This window comes from Asparagus officinalis, chromosome 3, assembly GCF_001876935.1.
Source record: "Asparagus officinalis chromosome 3, Aspof.V1, whole genome shotgun sequence".
NCBI lineage: Eukaryota > Viridiplantae > Streptophyta > Magnoliopsida > Asparagales > Asparagaceae > Asparagus > Asparagus officinalis.
Genome location: NC_033796.1, coordinates 28,700,213 through 28,721,606, shown reverse-complemented (window position 1 = coordinate 28,721,606; position 21,394 = coordinate 28,700,213). Strand labels below are relative to the sequence as shown.

Sequence of the window (21,394 nt, the reverse complement as noted above, 5' to 3'; positions counted from 1 at the left end):
CCAGCCGACACTTGTAAGGCGAGGGATGATTTAGCGTGTCAGCATGCCTTCTGCCACGCTATCAATCACTTCCCGAATACGGAGACACACTCTCCTATGACGAAGTGACTTTTCCTCCAGTCACCAGCAGACATGTGTAGAGCAAAGGATGACTCACCTTCCAGCTCACACTTTGTCACCGCCATTCTCATGGCCAAAGTGACCAATCTGTCTTGGACGTCCACTTTATATACATGCGCTATTCACCATAAAAATAAAAAGAAGAAGAAGAAAAAGCAGGTTCTCAATCTAAAACCCTTAAAGCATACATGACACAAAGAGAAGAACACACAGTTCTTCGTCTAGACAGAGGAGCTCACGTAGATCCTCTGGGCATGCACAGTGCCACCTTAAGAACCACATCGGTTCTTAACATTCCCCTTCCCCACTCGAGTTTCACTAATTTGACCGTCGGAGGAACCACAGGGGAACTGGTCCCTACCCTCTCACTGTTTCTTCTTGCCTGTGCAGCGTGGATATCAAGCCCCCGTTTAAGAAACAGACATAAAGTCGAAGAAGGGAGCGGGCCCTCCATCATCCTTCATCACCCTACAATTATGCTCTTCTGGATTATTCTGTTTGATATTGAGCATCAACACCCTTTTTTTTTTAAATAAAGTATAAAACTAGTCCAATCTCGTAAAATTTGTGCTAAATATATATTTATGGCCTTGTTCAAGTTAGAGCCCTTATCTAAGTTTGTGGCTGGGCTTAAAACAGTCTAAATAGATCATACATCTAAGTATATTTCACCCGGGTAATGAACTTTCCTTTGTGCCCGAACCAAACCCGACCCGTTTGATGCCCTATCTCCTCCAACCGCTGCTACTTCCAAATTGCCATTTTTAAAAGACGATTACGTTTGTCCTCCTTCAAGAGTTTCAAAACCCTCATTTTCCCTCAAAAAACCCCTTCCTCTTTTTCCCGCCGCCCTCTCCTCTCTCTCTCTCTCTCTCTCTTTCTCTCATGGATCGCAACTATAACAATCCGAATCTTTTCAATCGAGGTCAGATCAATCCTATGTTTAAAGCATTTTCTATTGTTCTAAATTTGTTATCTCATTAATTCCTCTATTTTGATTAATTTTTAAGTAACTATTCGTGTTATCGTTTTAATTAGGGTTATGGAGTGATTCTCGTGAATTTGTAAGCTAGTTGTCTTTGATGGATGTCATTGGGCCTAGAATGTTTTTTCTCATTAAAATGATGGGATAACCTTTACCATTTATCTGAAAACATTCCAGAAACTCTTGCGACTTTTATCAACGGTTGCATTATCTTTTTCTTTATTTTTTTTTACTTTATGATAATTAGGATTCAGCGTCAGTTTATTTGTTTGGCCTTATTGTGCTCACTTATCGTGAAAGGTTCTGTTGAGATATTATGATGGATATACAAAATTAGTTTGTTGAAGAAATTAAATGGCTTTACTTTACTTTCAAAAGGTTGTGTGAGGTCAAGGATTGAAGAGACCTCTTGCCTCTGGACTTGAATGGCGAAAAAAGGAGTGTATCTGTAGTAATGCGAGAAACCCACTCACTAGTATTCACCAGTATATGAATAAGAAGTGTCTTCATATGGTTTCTCATCTGTATAATCCTGTAGACATGGATATCATGGTGAAAATTAAGCTTGTAACCTTGATTCGGTATCAAAGCAAGAAAAAGTTTTACTCAAAAAAAGAAGATAAGGAGAATGAGAAAAGGTACGGATGAGAATCAGTGATTCTTGAATAGACTATGAGATTGTGCAGTTTGGGAAAGACATAGTGAGCCTTGCGGCAAGGTGGCCTAGGGTGGGGGAATGTTGAAGAACAGATTTTCTCTCCTTGTGATCGGGATATTAATAAAGAGTTCCCCTCTGCTTAACTTCTACCTATCATTTGTTTTGAAAATTTAATGAGGTTTGAAAATTTAGTGAGATTTAAGCTACTACTTGCTTGTAATTAATGATGTTGATGAGGATGTGCGTGTATTTTGATTTTGGATGATTATGTGAAAAAACTACCAATATTTGTCAATTTTCTATATTGGGTATGTGAGTTTATTGATATATTCATCTTGTATGCATCCTTTTTGGTCTACGAACCATAATTTCTCTTTCTTTGCAGATTCATTCCATCCTGTTGAGGAAATAAAAGACAAAAGGAAAGAGGTATATGGCTATCTATTCTCGTCAAACTTTTCCCAACATTCTGGGAATGTTATATGCTTTGATATCTTGCTTTGATATCTTACTTTGATATCATGACTTACTTCATTTGGCAAGCATGGACATATAATACAAGACATGGAACATGACAAATTCAAAGTAGGACACGAGGACAAGATGATATTAACTAGAATATGTATAGATAGTATAGTGAGTGTTCTTATATACATGCATGTATAGACATTTCTGCATACGAAAAAGTCCAGACACATTATATTTACTTTAGACACATTACTTTTTCATAACGCAATAACATTCAACTTAGTCTATTACATATGTAACTGTTCAAAAGCTTTAACTTATCATATGTTTTTATGATTTTGCAAAAGGAATAGTTCCTGACATTTTAACTTTCAGTAGAGCAGTTTAACATATCTCATTCTTTTATTTGAGCATGTCTATGACTCTTTATCATAGTTCTGTACAAGTCAATGGTTTTGCCTTCTTTCTATAAGGAATAATTCTTGATTCATGCATGGAAATAAATATCATAGTTCTTTTAAAAAAAGCAGTTCGTTCTATAACAAGATTCATTTGTTGCAATTTTATGTGATGTTTTCCCTTGACCATTTTAAGGAAGAACCAACATAGACCTATGTGGTATTAATTTAAGGGTATAGAAAGGGCATTGTGAGATATTAATATTTTCAGTTAATTGTATTATTTTAATGGTATATTCCATGTATGTATTTTGAATTCAGTGGTCAGGGGATTTTTTTTTTTTGAAGTATGAGTTTTCAAGGGTGTACATATCAAAATATAAAGATCTGAGGGGAGCATATCAAAATAGAGAAGATTTCAGGATGGTATATCAGAAAATCCTCTCACTTTTCTGTACCTATTTATAGTTATTTTCAATTGTTATTTCCAGGCGACTCATTCATTGAATGAAGAATTAAAATGTTTTTTTAATTTAAGTTTTCATTTGATTTGGATGTTTATGCCCTCAGAATACAGGTTATATGGTTCTTGCTGGTAAAAGAGCCCATGTAGAGCACAAACAACAATGGGCAAAATCTCATACATTTTGGGGTCCTACAAGACGAGGTTACACTCAAAACGCTGTACCAGGTAATACGAAAGCCTGATAGGTTCATTAGTTCAGTTGCAATTAGTAATAAAAAACCCATACATGTTCATTATGCAAAGGTATCTCGGTTGTTAGTCTGCATGTGTGATTTTCTTTACATGTTCTATATGTGTCTTGGCATTGGTAAGATGTTTTTAAAATTTTGAGTATAAAGAACAAAGAACACTACAATTCAAATGTTTGTGAGTTATGACATGTTGTGTAGATTGATTTCGCTTATAATGGACTGGCATGCCTACTTACCCTCTTCTATTGATTAACAACACAAGCATGTAGAGTGTCTGAAATACACATTCTGCTTTCAATAATATCATACTCCGAAAGCATGAAATGTGTTTTGTGCATACATCAGCCGGGTCCTTTAGCAGAAAAACCTATGCATTCTCGAATTCAAATTGGAGAAAGTAAATGTTGAAATTTTGTCATGCATCTTTTATTTTTTTCCTTGTGAACTGAATATTTATACCACTTTTCTAAATATCTCTATTAAGTGAAACTCTCTGGCTTTCTACAAGTGGCACTTATGGCTTTAAGACTTTTCCTTACTGCATGACTCAATGAAATCCCCAAAAGTGAGGATCATTGTCTTTTTATTTAGAAACAGATAAAATATTGGGTGATAGTATCAATGTATTAAATATCAAAAATATCGGATGTCCAAAATCCATATCGGATTGCGGAAATCAGGGATATTTCAGGGATACGTAATAAATATCGTCATGTCATATCAAATGATGTTCATATTTAACATAACATTGTAATATGTAATCAAAATATATTTAATGTATTCTAAACATAGAAAATTGCAACATGAATAATAATATACGATGTTTAGAGATATTAGATACATGCAGAGGTCTGTGTGAGAGAGAGAAGACATGAACAGAGGAGAGAGAGAGAGAGGAAGACAGAGAGAAGGGGGGAGAAGTTGAGGGAGAGAGGAGAGAGGAAGAGAGATAGAGGGGTCTAAGGAGGAGCTAAGAGAGAGCTAAGAGAAGAGAATCGGAGAAGAGAAAGAGAGAGTGGAGAGGAAGGAGAGTGATTCATATCTGAGATCGCCTAGCATTTTTTAGCAGGAGTGCGGAATGAAGAGGGAGGAGAAATATAAGAAACGTTTTGAGCTGAAGTGTAGAACGAAGAGGGAGGAGAAATATGAGATTGACTAGGGATTTAGGGAATTTGGGTTTGGAAATTTATTAAGTTTTTTGGTCTGATGGGAACCAAAACCAAACCCCAAACTCAATAACCCTTTTCATTTGGACATTAGCCAATATCGACCGATACTTACTCAATGAAATATTGGGCGATATTTTTGATATATCGGAAAAAATGGTAAAAACCAGAAAACGATATTTTTTCATAAATATTTTATCAGAAGGGCATCAAAATTGATATATCGGTTGATATATCGATATATCGGCCGACATTTAATATACTGGATATTGAACAGTTACTGAAAATTCAAATCTTGCTCTTAACTATAAAATGAAATAAGTAGGACTGAGTGTATACAGTGTACAATGGAAATTGCCCAAATTGTTGATCAAATTCCTATGAAGTTAAACTTTAATGACTGGCAGTCATGTCCAAAACATACTTCAAAAACCTTGCTCCATACCTGTTCACCCATTTTCGTGTTGTTTGTTTAGTTATACAAGCCAATATCCTGCAAAGTAGATCTGATCAATGGTGGAAACGAATAGAATCCGAATCGAATACCACAATATTCGTATCGTATTTGATTCATATTCGACTACTCAATTCATGCCTAATTTGAAACGAATAGGAAACTTGTATTCGAATTTGATTCGATTAGTACTCAAATATTCAATAACTATTCGTGAATATTCGTTAGTAGTTTTTATGTAGTCTTGTGAACTATTCGGTTCATATTCAACAAATATTTAATAATTTTTTTTATTCTATCCTAGTCTTATAATGCAGCCAAAACTGATACAACTAATAAATATACAACCTAGTGATACATGTAATATTTACAAATCAAAAACTACTTATATGAGGTTATATGTGTAAAAAGCTTGTGGGATGCATAGAAAATATATTAACTATAATTTATAGGTCTGAAGTGTTACATAAAAACAAATAGTTTATTAAACAAAGGAATCAAATATACATGTGGTTATATTCTATTCGTTTATGAACTGAATACTAGAAGCTATTTGTTTATTGTTAACTGAACTGTCGAATCGAATATGACTGAACACTTTAGCGAATAAATGCCCAACTATTTGTTAAATATTTGGTTCATTTCCACCCCTAGATTTGATTACATGTCTCTTCTGAACTTTCTTGATATCTGTATTGAACCTATCCTACGCTGAGCTACACCTTGCAGTAAGAATCTATACAGATAATAGAATTGCTTATGAGTTTTATTTTACTATAGAAAATATGGCTAGTGCAGAAATTACCCGAGAATTCCGTGTTGTGAGGGATAACAGGATGAAACTAAACAATACGAAAGACATTATGCCAGGATCACCTCAAAATTCATCAAAAGACCATCAGATTGAGAGGACAACAAATGTTCGAAATTTGAGGTATCTATTGTTTTTTTATTCTTATGTTGAATGTTTTCTCATGCTTCCCATAATTTAGAATTCTTGATGTTATTTATTTATTTATTTATTTGAGTGAACGTGAGCAAATGCCCCTTGGATTCTTGATATTGTTGTGCTGGCAAGCATCATTGCTTCAGGTCATTGTAGCCTTTCTTTGGCCCCTCCTCTGCTGGCATACAAATGAATCTACTCAAAACAAGAAATAATAATGATATAATAACCAAAATGATGATAACAACAATAAATGGTAAGCAGTATCTTATGTAGAGACTGCCAGATTTATCATTATCTTGTTTACTGAGTTACTTCTGTTGTTAACTTGTTATCAATGACTTATTTGATTTGTGAACAATATTGCTAATGATTAATGGTTATCAATAGTGATAAAATATTTGCAAAAAGTAGAAAGCATCAGCTTTGGGTAGGCAGCTGAACATAACGAGATATGTAAAAGCCATTATTATTAATTAAACAACTAAAAGCTCAAACATCATTGTCTTGATATTAGGGGTGCATTCGGTCTGGATACGGCTCGGATATGATTATTACCATCTTCATATCCGCTTACTCGCCCATCATGGATGTAGATACGGTTACAGATATACTTCGGTATGGAAAATTCATATCCATCTTCACTAAATCGGATACGGATACAGATATTCATGTGGATATATAAACGGATATATATGAGGATAAAAAACAAATATGAGAAAAGAAAACTACATAATATTGAAAAAATAATAGTTCACGTCATCACGTGACACAAAAGAGTTCATTAATATGTTTGTTATATCTGAAAAGCTAAGATTAGGCATCTTGATCATTGAAATTAACCTCAAATCCATAATGTAAGGATTAGAACTATTGTAACAATATGACCAATACGGATCCGGATATTTTGGATATGGATCCGGATATTTCATTACAAAAACTAAATTCGTAACCATATACTATCGGTTATAGATTTGAATAACCATATCCGTATCCTAACGGATACGGTTACGGATATTTTCTCGGAGACGAATACGGTTTAGCACCCCTAGTTGATATGCTTTTTTATTTGCAATATTTTATTTATGTTGGATCAGAAGGTTCTGTCTAGCTTTTCATAAACCACAAATACCAGTGAGGGCATATATGCTAAACCCCATAAATCTATTCTTGAATTAGTCATCTTTCGTCTTGTGCAGCCATTTAATCCTGCTTACGGTTTTTTATTCTTTCTCAAATATATTACGGTTGGATGAAACTTATACTATCAAACTTTGATTCCATTATTTGTCATCTCTTCTTCTGTAGATCTAGCCGAAATCTAATTGACCTCGAGCATTCAGCTCAGGAAAATTCAGATGGATGTAGTTTATGTCAACATTTAAATGGGAGATGTGATTCTATTCCAGCTCATGCCAAATATGAAAAGTCAAGTTGGAGTGAGTCGAGTGACAAGTCATCAGTACCTAAAGAGAAGCAGATGTCTGTCTCCAATTCGAGAGGGATGGCGGCAAAGGAGCTCAACAATAAGTCTCAAACACATCCTGTAGCATGTGCATCTTCTAACTGTGTCATTGGAGTGTACTCTTCATCCTCGCACCTTGTTCATGTGCCATCTTCCAGATCGTCTGGTTCTGTGGGATCTAGTAGGCATGAACTTGGTCCAGTTGGTGTTCGGCAAAAGTCTACTGCTGATCACTCAGTAACATTTACATCTAAGTTGGGTAATTCATCCTCTGTTCCGTTATCTGAGAGGGATGATTCTTTCTCACGGGACAATGCAACGACATTGAAGAGAAATCAACCTTATCGATCTTATGCATTCAAGCCGTTTATTCCAAGCATGTCAATCAGAAAATCTTCTTCATCTAGTCAGAGTGATGTTAAACCACATTATCAAGTCATGGGATATCAGAAAGGTAAATTTCTCATTAGTTACTCTTATCCTGAAATTGTTATGTGGGTAATTCATATTATATGAATAGGAACCCTATCATATATTATATGAATCATTTATACATATATTCATATGAAATATACAAATATAGGCTAGGTATGCCTCATGTCTTGGTTTTGGGCAATCGATATATAAAGAACATCATGTCCATGTTTATTATGACATTGACTTGCTGTCTATAAATATAACCGTTTTCTATATCTATTATGCTCTCTTCTTTTGCAAAACGTAGCCCTATGAGGTTGTTGATTTTGAAGCATCACTTTGCGTTGCAGATCATTGAGTCTCAATATAGCTGTAAGAATGAAATAATAAATAACAGCTTACGTGAAAGTTTGCTAATATGGGTGGATACATCAGAGAAATTTGTTGTGAAAAACTATTTGGAACATACGGTGAAAGGTGGGAATGGCTTGTGAATACTTAATAGATTTAAATAATTTAAGTGGTACAAGTAACAGATCCAAGATTACTGTAATTGAATATCTTGGAATTCTACCAAACAGAGAATGATATGCCTTGTTTCCATTTTTACTATCCGAAAATTTCTTAGTCTAGAAGAATTTAAAGTGCTGCTCCTTGCATGAGCTTATGTTGCATGATTAATGAAGTATTTGTTTCCAGACATTTGGCCTTCTAAGATCCATTGGAAGTACTTTTCATGTTTATATTTTCGTGGCCAAGAAATCAGCACCAAGTTACAAGAATAACGTCAGGTTGAGAGGTGGTTATGTAACTGTCTTGCATTTTCTTTGGGGCCTTCTGCCCCATAGCTGCCCTGGTTATGGAGGAAATAGGTGGTACATTATGATCATGGTGATGATCAGATTATTGAAAAACATCTGATAACCATGAGAAAATTGTCCAACAAGCCATACGACACACTTCTGTTGTGAAACATTGTTGCACAAAGTTGTTAGGATAATTTATCTTATGGTTATCAGATACTTTTTTTAATAATCTAATCATAGTATTAAAAGTTTAACTACATTGGACAAACAACACTTTTCCATATATTGAATGAACTTAGACATACATCGGCTATAGCTTTTTGTTTTCTTCTTCGTCTTCCTGTAGAGGATCTTAATATGTTCTATTTTTTAAGTCTATCCTGTTTAATAAGCCTATTCCTTATACTCCATAACCATAAGAGTTGTTACAATGAAATAAATGATTGATCATGTTCCAATTTGTGAACTGCATATCCAAGAACTATGGAACAATGTGAACATTTATGTACAAGAAGTGTCTGGAATTAATGAGTATAACATTGATTACATCTAAGAGCCATCCAGCACACATTGGAGGAGTTCCCAAGAAGTGTGATACAGTTTCATTAGTACATCTAAGAATCATCCGATATACATTGAACCAGGAAGTGTGATACAGTGTCATTACTGGGAGAAATTCCCTTTTTAACCAAAATATGACACTGAAAGGAGAGGTGAGGTATCCTCGTAGGATGGATCCTCAGAAATGGTGTGAGGACGAACACTTGGTTGGCAATGGTTGTCCCATAGTTGGTCTCATATTTTTCGATACTGAGGGCAATGCATTACAAACATCTAAGTTATCTGGCTAAGATATGTTTAGATTTCATATTGCTTGATTATTGCTGTATATACACTATTAAATTTAAGAAGGCTGGAATGCAGCTGTGCGTACCAACATGAAGTGGAAGCCAAAATCCAGTCTGAAGCTCGATGTTGATAGCTCTGATGCAACCAATCATTCAAGCCAAGAGCCAATATCTGGCTTGTCGGAGAGACTTCTACAAGTTAACATATCGAAAAACGAGCATGTAATCATACCTGAGCATCTTCGAGTTTCCGAATCTGAGCGGGCTGGACTGGTGTTTGGCAGTTTTGGAGCTGACTCTGTCTCTATCAAGAGTATCCCATTGGCTTCAAAGGCATTCAAGGATGCAAAAGAATCTAGCTATTTTCCTTCTTCCAGGTACCTGTCACTTGGTGATGTTTTCTTTTCCTGCTTTATGTTGTAGTGTGATGTCATTTATTGTTATCCATGTTATTTGATCATTTATGAAGTAAGTTCTATCCATTTAGTTTTTTCCTTCTCTGACAGAGACAGTGCATTCTTCTCTACCTAATGCAAACTTTTATTGTAGCTTTGTATGTGAATGCCTGTCTGTTGCTGGCACATTTAAACTTACTGCAACTTGTTTCCTGGCAGTACTTCTGCAGAAGATCCAGATGGCTTTGGAGATTCTCTTGCTGACCAGTCAGGTCCGGTGGACTCCTATTTCAGAAATTCTAGCTCTGATATTTCAGCATCTGCTGCAGAACCTACTGTACCTATAAATGATGAGCCTATAAGACCTCGGGATATTGAAAGCTATCCTGATATTGGACTAATTCAGAGTCGCAGTCCTCCCTGTAGTTCATGCGAACCTTTACAAAATACTCCTCCAAACTTAGCTGACTTTTCGGTAAGGTTTATCATCTATGTAACACAAGCTAGAAACATCTTAATGTTCAATTGTGGAATTTAACTTCTGAAAGAGCCCAATGTCTAAATAAAGTCAGTTCAGTTATATATATTGATAACTTATAAGAATATTGTAAAAAGATCTTCATTTTTGTTCTGGGGTTTCATTTTTTTTGTTAGCATGTTGAAAATATGTTCTAGTACACATGTTTGCTAATTTTATTTATTTTACAACACAGGCATATGATCCCCGAATGAATGCTGGCGTGCCATTTTCTAGAAAGATAATGGAAGGAAGTGCACAAGCACATGGTTTCTCATTAGCACCTGAGGTATTTTGAATATATTGTTTCACCTCTATTAATTTTTCTAGTCTTTCTTGTCATAACTATGAGATAAGCTATAATATCATGTTTACCTACTAAAGACTGAAATAGTGAAATTCTGTCAGATTTCAATCTAGTTGACAGAAACATTGTTGCTGTAAATGGCTTTGGAGATGGTAGTAATTTTTGGATATTCACCGGATAGGAGTAGTTTTTGGATCATCACAAAAATTGTACGAAATAATAGTGTCAAAACTATCTAGCCCTTTACTTGTAGAAGTTTTGATATTCATATAAAAAATGCATGCAACCCCCAAATAACATGACTAACCAATAGAGTAGAAGCGTTGTCCCCAGTGATTAACCTACTGTAAGCCAAAAGAATTTGCCATGTTCTATCGATAATATCCATCAAACCATGTGGAAAAAGTTATCCATAGCACATAGTAGTCAATACTTCAAAAGCTATAATAAAAGTCAGTATGTATAGATGAAGTGATCCAGAGATCGGTAGCTTGTATACTGTGCGGAAACAGAATACTATATCAGCTTCTATAAACCATAGATTTAGAACTTATCAATCCTACTTACTTGAAATTGAAAGGGCAAAATGTTTTTTGGAGGGCATTGATCACGTGCTCGTTTCCTTATATTTTTGTTTTGTTTTCTTTCGGTGTTTGCTTTTCATTCTCATAAATCGATACTTCCATAAGAATAAAACATGCTCTTCCTATTGAATAAATTTTCCTGTCCAACCCTCCGACTCACTATCATGTCAAGTTCTCTAGTGAACAATTCTGACTGTACATAGAGAAGGGACAAATAGCAGAAACGGTTGGACTTAGCATTGTGAGGCAATCTTTGTTTCCTACCATCTAGTTTATTCAAGTGATAACAATAACTGTATTCTATCTATGTGGATACATTTTTATGTTTGATTTTCAGGTGCTTGGTTTGTAAGCAGAGAATCCAGAAGTTTGTGTAGATCTCCTGCCAATTTTTCTGTAGCTATTGATCAATATAAATGATAAACGCGATTTCCAATTACCAGTATTATACAGTGTGTTTATTGCTTCCGAATACATTTAATTTATGATTCATTTTTTCCACCATTACTAACTGTTATATTTGACTCCTTATTGCGTATCCTCCTCAGGCCTTGAACACCCATGTGACTGATGACAGCTCGTTCTCTAATATGTCCATGGTTCAGCAACCGCAACATTTCACACAGCTCTATCCACAAGTCCACATAGCACATTATCCAAAATTTTCCCCATACCGGCAAATCATTTCTCCCTTGTATGTCCCACAAATGTTAGTTCCAAACTATTCAAGGGGTTCAGCACCCACCGACCCTTCCGGTGGAGGCAATTATCTCATGATGCCTGGGGAAAACCCACAGTCAACCAGTGGCAGTCTGAAATATGGTCCATCTCAGTATAAGACTATCCAAGCTGGGAATCTCACCTCTGGATATGGGATTTACACCAATTCATGTGGGTACTCAGTCAGTACAGTCGGCAGCACAGCGGGCATAGAGCATATGACTGGGATGAATTTTAAAGACAACAACGTCTATGTTCCGAACCCACAGGTACTACCTTGTTTTAATGAAATATTAGTAAATAGTATTTAACCATTTTCTCTGAGTTATTAGCGTAAAATATATCCAGAATATTGATTTGACTAAATGAAACTTCTTGCCCAATGAAATTTCTCCATAAATTTCTTAGAAACTCACAATTCCAATTAGTTGCAAAACCATAATTCATGATCTGCCAAATGCCTCTAGTTAATACTACATGAGCTATTAGATAATTATGTTACTTGTTATATTAGCTTCAATATTCCTATTTCTCATCCAGTGCATGACAAATGCTTGTTCAATTTCTTAATGTTCTGAGTTCTTTCCAATCTTTGAATTCAAAGTCTCTCAAAAGTTCAGGAGGTTGTGTAGAGCAACAGCGCAACTTTCTGATTGCTGGAAATTTCCGTCCTCAAACCGCTCCATTATCATGGACTAGACAAGCGGTTAAGTAATCATTGCTTTTGGTTGTGATGCTCAGATCCTGATCATTTTATATTAGACATGAATATATATGCGCTATATCACGCTATTTTTCTGAAAACGTGGGGTAGTGATTAAGTTAATACTGTTATTCGTTTTTTTTTTCACGTCCATCTTAACTGTGAATATGCTATACTAATTTTTTCTTCAACACTCTGAATTGGTAACACTTAGATGGTGAACATGTCACAAGTCCACATACTACAAACTCTTTAAGCTCTAGGTATCATTTTTGTATTTTCAAGACTGCAGAAAATTCGAAATTAACTTGCAAACTACAAGGCCATAATTGTGAGTATATTTTAAAATCTTCTCACTTTTTCTAGTCTGACAAGTTGCTCTAATGAATAAGATTTTATGAGAGAATTATGAAGATGAAGGATGAATAAACATCCCAAATCAATTTTCTTTTCTTGTTTGAGAGTTTAATGAATAATTTTACTCTTTTCTGATTGTCTGTGTTGTATCTTCAGTCAGATGTAGATATCTGGACCCAAAATCCAAGTGACCTGGCTAGCTTGCGACCAGCACCACCCTATAATCTATCAGGACAAGCACAAGCACATCAGACATATCTGCCAGCAGCTCATGGAGTCAATCCAGCGTTAAACCCACTTTCATTTCCATCACCTCACCTGCAATATCAAAACTTGTATTATCATCCACAACAAGGCGCAATTGCAGCGCAAACAAATCCTATAGTCCACCAGCGGGAAGTTCACCCAGGCTGGGCCGGTAATTCTGGAATTGGGATAGTTCCAGCAGCATCTGCTCAGGTTGGAGCCTATCAGCAATCCCAGCTCGAGCATCTTCATTGGACCAATAGCTTCTGAAGCACTGTTTGCCCTCTTTTTTTCTTGGTTATGGCTGGTAAATCTTTATCATTTTTTGATATCATTATTTGGTTTCATGATTAGCTTTACTTGTCAGATATGGTTATATTTATCCGTTAATGCCTGGTTTCGTTTTTGTTAAGTTCTTTTGCCCTTTGTTTAGTTATTTTTCGGTTGAATATTAATTCTTGCATAGGCTACCCTTTGGCGTCGTATTACTTGTAAAGTGGAAAATGAAACAGAGGAAGGACAAAACTGAGAATTAATTTTTCACTCCGGAAAAGTTCTCAATATGGTTGGAAAGGAGCCAACCTCTCCCAAGAGCTGGTGCATATTTGTATGCATAGAGCTGTGAGCTTGTACCTTGGTCATCGTAACATTGATGGCCATAGTAGTGATTGCTTGTGGTTTGGTGACGTAGAAGTTTAGAAAACTTGGCTTGGTTTTGCAACTGTGATGCTAACTAGATTAGAAGGCTTTAACTGTGTGAGGGATGAGAATGGTTTGAGGTTTATACCGACTTTAGTGTTTGTATCAGTGGCAGCATTGGAGAGGATCTTGTAATATAATCATGATGGAGACTTGCGTTTTGATGCGGTGCGGGACGAGGAGGCTTCAATTGTGTAGGCAGCGGCCACGGTGGAGGGTTATAGTCGACTATTGGTGGCTTTATTGGTGGGAGATTGAAATTGTGATGACACTGGACCTAACTCGTATACACCCAAGTACGAACTTTGTTCTCTGTGTGTGACGACTGATGTGTCCTTGGCGTTGTAGCTTTTAGCATCGAGTTGGAGGGCTCGCTTTGGATTTCTGGACTGGAATCTTATGCAATAAGTAGGTCGGCCAAGCCATGTGTGAGCTCATTAACGGGCCACATCCTTGTGTGGACTTTTTAGACTAACCCCCATGGGTTGCGCATCAATTTCATGAGTCAAGCTAAATAGCCTTTTATCAATGTCGTGTTACTAGGAAAAAAATTACCAGGACAAGTAGATATTTTGGACTAATGACCATCGCTTGTTCATATAAAGACCTTTTAGGGGGTTGTTTGGTTTGTTTCCCGGAAAATTAGAAAAGAGAAAATTAGTAAAGAAACCAGGTTTCAAGTGACTTTCTTCACAAAAGCTCTAAAATGGATTTCCTCATGTCAGAATCACATAATTATATATAAAACTAATACTTAAAGATTTACATCATATCCAGTTAGAGGAACACCGTAAGAGAACCAGGTAAGGAGCGGACAATTATCGTCACCTACCAAACTAAACCCACGACATAGCCCCAACTGAAAGAAAAAGGCAAAAAAACACTTTGCAGAGGGAAGCCATCTTTTGGTAAGGTATCCTCTGTCTTAGAACGAGAGACTAGATCGGGATCTATGGATCATTGGCGAAGTTGTCGCCTGAAGTATATTGGATATTCTTCTTTGCCAGTTCCTGGAAGCCAAGGTTGAATGCGGCTCTACGAAGCCTCCTTGCCATTCTTTCTTCTTCTGTACTTGACCAGAAAATAGTATATCTCGCAATGTTAGAAGCAATGATAAGAGGGCTGAACTAGCAGTCTTTAAAAATGATTGAGTTTCTATTGTTCCATTTCCACCAACATATACAAGGCAATAGAATCTTCCAAATGACTTTGATATCAGGACTGAGACCCGGAGAATCATGGAGGAATATCAAATCTTCCATGTTGGGAGGCCGACAGTTAGCTGGGAGGAGGGGGAGGAGACTATTCCATATTGTACGAGCAAAAGGACAATTTGGAAACAAATGATCGTGAGTTTCCGTATCCATTTGACATAAAGGGCATCTAGGATCACCAGTCCATCCCTTGTTGATCATGTTTGCCCTCATGTTCAATTTCTTGTAAGTAATAATGCAGAACAGAACTTTAACCTTCATGGGAATGTTGGATTTCCAGATAATGTTGAAGTACTTAGATTTCACACCCCCGGAAGAGACAAAGGAGTAATAGGATTTGACTGAAAAGACCCCCGATGGATGTAGAGGCCACCAGAGAGTATCATGAGAAGAGGGGTCAACAGGAGAAAGAGGTTCTAAGAAAGAGAGAAGGTTCTGAAGGTCTAACCTCTCTTGATTGGAGATTCCCCTTCGTGTAAGAGGATGCCAGTACCAAGAGTTATTAAGAAATATACCTTGCGATCGAATATTGCAATGCTGAGAAAGGACAAGTTGATATGTCTTTGGGAAAAGGCTGCAGAGAGAGTTAGCTGATGACCACTTATCGTGCCAAAAGCTAGAGGCTTTACCATCCCCAGTGTGCCATCTAACCAAGTTGAATTAAGAATGTTGAATGGAGGATAGGTTTCAAAGTGATAAACAAACTACATCAGCCAATTGGAAAGGGGTCACCTTACTTTCTTTTGTGGTTTCAAAGTGATAAACAAACTAAAGCAAGAGAACTTTGTAGAAATGGTTGGAAAACAGTACATCGTCACATGGATATTTGAGGAAATAGTCCTGAAATCGAAGCTTTTTTTTTTCCATAAAATTTGGGCGAACTAAACAGCCCCCAAGTTTCACCGGGCAGGGCTCAGCCCAAAAAAGGAACAGGAAACTATTTTTGACTTGCGCATTTGGGGGTCTACATCAAAAGTTTTTTAAAAAAAAATGTGTCTTAAATAATCCTAGGTCATTAACCTTTGGGATACTCAAAATGGCTCCTCAACGATTCTAAACAAAAGCGACCATTCGCACTTGCAATATTGAGTAATAGAAATTGGGAATAGACGTGTCATAAACACGAATCGACCATTAGCCTTTTAATCTAAGGCCCTAAACCCCAACTACTAGGTCACTTGCACGGCAGGGTGTGTGATTGCTCTTTGGCCTAGAAATATGATGTTCCCACTTTTAAACCAAAAAATTGTAGAGAACAAATCCCCCCTCTTTCCAATTCTGAGGCGAACAAAGGACAAAAATATTTTTCTCCTTCTTACTGTTGCAGCCTCCAATTGTCGCAACTTGTCACGATGCTTTTTTTTTTTTTTTTGGTTAATAAGTCTTAATATTTGATTCAACGAGCCACCAACTGATGCCTTATCAATAATGAGGCATTTATTCGTCAATTGATATTGTTCCGCTAAATCAACAGAAATGTCCAGTTATAATTGCCCTGCTGCTTATCTTGTAATCATAAACACTTAACTCTTTATTTGCTAAAGTTATGCCTGTGCATTGTTTTATGTCTCTTTCAAATTTTGTTAAGCAGTCGTTCATAATGCAAATGATGGAAACCTGTCCCTGAACAATCTTAATAAAATAAGGATTTCAGTTATATTTCACAAAATTTAAGTTCTAAGCTAGAGGAGTTTGGTTTTGAAAAAATTTAAAAAAAAAATATTTTGAAAAAAAGGTTAGAGTGCTTGAAAGAAGTCTCTTTTGAATTTGAGAGAATATGAGATTTACCAATATTGACATGATTCATTGTAGAATGATAGAATTGCAATAATACAGGTAACAGCATTAGTTCTTTCATAAGAATTATTTAAAAATTAGTATTTAAAAAAACATCTTGATGCTAACTTCAAGTTACAGCAACATTTATAGAACCAGTATGTCTTAGGTTTGGAATCTATGCTCCTAATATAATAATCCTTTACAACAGTCTTGGAGCAATAATAAATTTCATAATCGTTAAATCAGTGGATAAGTACTTCCTTTCTAAGGATAAGATTTGTGGACAACACCACATGATCTTGGGATGCTCACCAGAATTAAAACATAAGCTCAGACAACGCCTCATTACCCACATGGTCCTCTTAGCTTTTAGTGTGCATCAACCAGGATTATTTTTAATTAAAAATTTTAACTAAATTAAACTTGCAAACATTGAATAAATCTATCCTTGGAGATATCAAAATTAGAAGTGCATTTTCAATGACAAAAAAGAATGAGGAGTTAATACGCATAAAATAACCCAAAGCGAAATGGGTGGCACTAGGGGCACACCTCCAACCACATCCCAAACCACACCTCCTCTCTTATATGCTACAGTACACCGGCCCCACATGCAATTTTAAAATCTCATGTGGGGCCCGGTGTACTGTAGCATATGAGAGAGAGGGTATGGTTTGAGATGTGGTTGGGGGGTGCCCCTATCATTTTCCAAGCGAAATAGAGGGGAAAGTTTGATGCGCTTTTGCAGGAAAAAGGGAGCACGCAAGCTGAGCGGCACCGAAGATTACCAAACCCTTGTTATATAAGGCCTTTAAAGTTTGCAGTTTTAGCGGAAGTCCTTTTCTTGGGGGCCAGACGGAATAAAGCCAAAAGTACTTAGGAACCATTAAGGACTTATCAACTTGATGAAATCATTACCATTATTTTTTTTAACAATTTTTCAAAACAGATCCCTTTAGAGTTTTATTTTTTAAAATCGACCGGTTTTTTTTATTTATCAAAACCGATCCGATTTTGTGATTAGCAGCCTAATCACCATCCTAAATAGTCGGGGTTGCCAACCCCGACTATTTAGGAGGGTATTAAACCTAATTAGAGGCCTTAAACACTAAAAATTAAGGTCCTAAATAGTCGGGGTTGTCAACCCCGACTATTTAGGAAGGTGATTAGCCGGTTAATTACAAAATCGGGTCGGTTTTGATAAATAAAAAAAACCGGTCGATTTTGAAAAAAAAAAACTCTAAATGGGGCTGTTTTGAAAAATTGTTTTTTTTTTTTTCAGGTGTTTTTATAATCTTATGGAATGCAGCTCAGTTAAGCTCTTAATCTTATAATAACAATACCTCCTTATTTAGATTCTTTATTGATGTAGCAGGACAACTTGAAGAGATTTCTATAGTTGCCTTGTTCATTTTTTTAATTATTATTGCCACTACTATTATAGTTACTAGTATTTAATACTACTTTGTTGGTTAGATAAGATTAGTCATTATGTTAAAGAACTTCCAACAATTCTCCAGTGAAGCATTCTTTATTATTCTTTTTACTAAATACTTAATGACCAATGAGAGTAGATACTCGGATAATAATATTATAGTATTATACTACATTTACCTAATATTATAATTTATTTACATTTTCATTTTCCTTGATTTTTCAGGAAAAATATTTTCCGCATTCACTATTTTTATGAATTAGCTTTACTTTTATACATAAAACTAGTATGAAGTTCCTTCAGTGGGTAAAATCACATTTCCAAAAAATTTAGCTGCTGTGGATAGGATCCGTTTAAGATGGTTAATAATTACAGAAATAAAAGAGGTTCTCTTTCAAAATAAATATTCTTGCGAACAACTCTTTTAGCAGGAAAATATTTTAAACAAATTTAGGAAGGCAAATTATTTTATTCCTTAACTTTCTTAAACAGAAACCAACATCAGTTTGGGCGTCTAACTCTTCTTCGACACTGATAAACATGATATCAGTTAATAAGTCATCCGCATATCATATAGTTAGTAAGAATGCTATGACGACAAATTACTATCAAAATTAGAATAATGTAAGAGAGTAAACTTTTTAGACCACTAAGACGTACGGTTTGATGATATATCATCTAGCGCAAGCTCGCATCTTATAAATTATAATTCATCCTGCGTTGAGATGTTTTCTCATATTGACAATTATTAGATTAGAAAAGGCGTCCTTCTCATCTTCCACTTCTGTACAAGGAACCAGCATGAGCTAACAGCATATTTTTCTCATATTGATGAGCATGATCTCAAAGAATTTACACTGTAAGAATTGTTTTCAATTCCAACAATTATCCGTTAAAAATCCAAAACCATAACTCAAACCCAAATTCAGATCCCGATCACAACGAAGGAAAAGCCAAACAAACAAGCTACGCATGAAACAGCAACAGCCGGCCCATTCATTGTTTAATCAAGCAACAAGCTTCCTTCATTTTTACCCGGCCCTTTGAAAATTTAAGTTAAAATCGATCGATCTCATTCTGTTCGGTTTGAAATTACCCAGTAAATCACAAGCATATAATTTTCACGCGGAATGTAGCTTGGAACCGGAGTAGATTTTGGGCTTCAGACCAAACTATCGTTCGTTTTAAAGCTTTTAATACTACACCACCAAGCCCCTCTCTCTCTTTCCCCGCCTCCTCCAATGTACACAAACAAACCATGATATGATACGAAAAACCGAAGTGAAGAAAGAAAATAAACAAATAAAAAATGGGCTCTTATCTTAATTTTTTTTCTCGTCTCTTTTCCCTCAAACTTTTCCCGGTACTCTTCGTCTTCTCTCGCTCTCTCTCTGACAAATCAAAATCTTTCTCAGATTGGAGCGAGAAATCCTGATTCTTTTGGCGACAACTCTTCGAATGCTCTGTCCATCTCGGCGCTCGAGCCCTGCGTAACCACGCCTCCCATCCTCCGTTCTTGAGGCAAAAACCCTAACCGTCCCTCCCAATTCCTTTTTCCCGCCTTCCTCCACTATCCCTCACCTGCATGCACGTGTACATGTATCCGTATCAAAGGATCGTCACCACCGCGCCGCGTCCCGCCCGCCATCGACCCGTGCTCGCTCCCTGGCAGCGCACACCGTTCTGCGTCAATTTCTGTTTTGAACGACCGCTCCGTCGCGGTCTCCGCGTTAGTCTCCGCCGCCGCGCGACGCGAAGTGTGACAGCTCATATCGATGCCGCCCCAACGATCCGCGTCGCCTCTGGAGACGGCAGCTGGACGGCCCACCAAACCGGCCGCTTAGGACGGGGGGCGCTAGGTTACGGGACTAGCACATGCCGGCAAACCGCTTCACTGTCAGAGGCCTCCCGGACCCCGGTCGGATCTGACGATTTTCTTTGCACGGCGTCGTCCATTCACCGCCGGTCCTCGGCGTTGTTACCTTTCGAGTCTTCGGCACCACTTAAGCCGCTGTCGCTGACTGACGCGTCCGATCCGGATCCATTCAGTCCCACACGATTCTGCCGCCGCCCACGGTCCCGCTCGGCGTGAAGGCCGCCCGTGGGCCGGCAGGTCTGGTCGGCGCTCCGCTGGCATAGTTCGGTGCGGATCTGGTACTCGAACTTCCGACGGTCCCGCAGGTCCGCCCGGCGCGACGGCGGACTTTGGCTCGAACTCGGAGGGCGCGCGCGCCATGTACCGAGCGTGCCGCGCGCGCGGGTATAGTGCCTGGTCGAGGGACAGTCGGCCGCCTCGACACCCGCGGTCGTTAGAAGCCGACATGGGCGGGCCCTCGCGAGCGCAGCGATGGGGCGCTGGCAGGACGGGGCTTGTGCAGCGCTTCGCGGGGAGGTGCGGGGGGAGACTGGAGGCGCGGCGGCTTTCACGAGGACGACGGCTGGGGTAGAGGGCGAAGGTAGACGGCCGCGTGAGAAGGGGCGGGCCCGAGACGGAAGAGACCTCGCATTGTCAATGCTCCAGTCACGCCCCTGCCGTGTTATGTACTGATGGATCTCCGCGCCGCGACGGAGTGAATAAGCGAGAATAGCACTGAACTCACTAGCAGCGCGCCGCGAGACAAGTGGGCCCTCATCCATCTCTGCCTTCCGCTCCTTTTTTGTGTGTCCACGGTTTGATCCTTCATCTGTACAACGAAAAAACCCTAACCCTAATCCTTGATTTCTAAACCGCCGTTATTTACAGAGATTTTTGTCTTTTGATTCGATGCGATTCGGGGATTTCTGTTCTTGGGATTTGGACAAATTAGGGGTTGGGGATTTCTCTGGAGGAGTACCTGAGCACCATGGCGGTAAGGTAACCGACCGGTGGGGACACCGCGCAGTTTTTCTTTTCTGGGGGCAATAAAAAGGAGGAGGAAGACAAAGTTAGTGGATGACGGAGAGGATAAGGCGATGGATGTGGGGAAATGAGGATTTCTCCGGATGCAGGG

At 37.7% G+C, this 21,394-nt stretch overlaps 1 protein-coding gene across 6 annotated transcripts; it reads left to right on the top strand.

Annotated features, from left to right (window-relative positions):
* On the top strand, positions 895–13,689 carry LOC109833582. 6 transcript variants are annotated; one of them, XM_020401309.1, is made up of 10 exons: positions 895–1,045; positions 2,149–2,192; positions 3,200–3,320; positions 5,765–5,900; positions 7,221–7,831; positions 9,525–9,825; positions 10,063–10,318; positions 10,557–10,649; positions 11,800–12,240; positions 13,188–13,689. In XM_020401309.1, the coding sequence occupies exons 1-10, from the start codon at positions 1,006–1,008 to the stop codon at positions 13,545–13,547; spliced, it is 2,403 nt and encodes an 800-aa protein (XP_020256898.1). In that variant the 5' UTR covers positions 895–1,005; the 3' UTR covers positions 13,548–13,689. The 6 variants fall into 6 exon arrangements, with proteins under 6 accessions (XP_020256898.1, XP_020256897.1, XP_020256901.1 ...); XM_020401308.1 differs by having other exon boundaries at positions 5,747–5,900; XM_020401310.1 differs by having other exon boundaries at positions 1,001–1,045; positions 3,207–3,320; positions 5,747–5,900.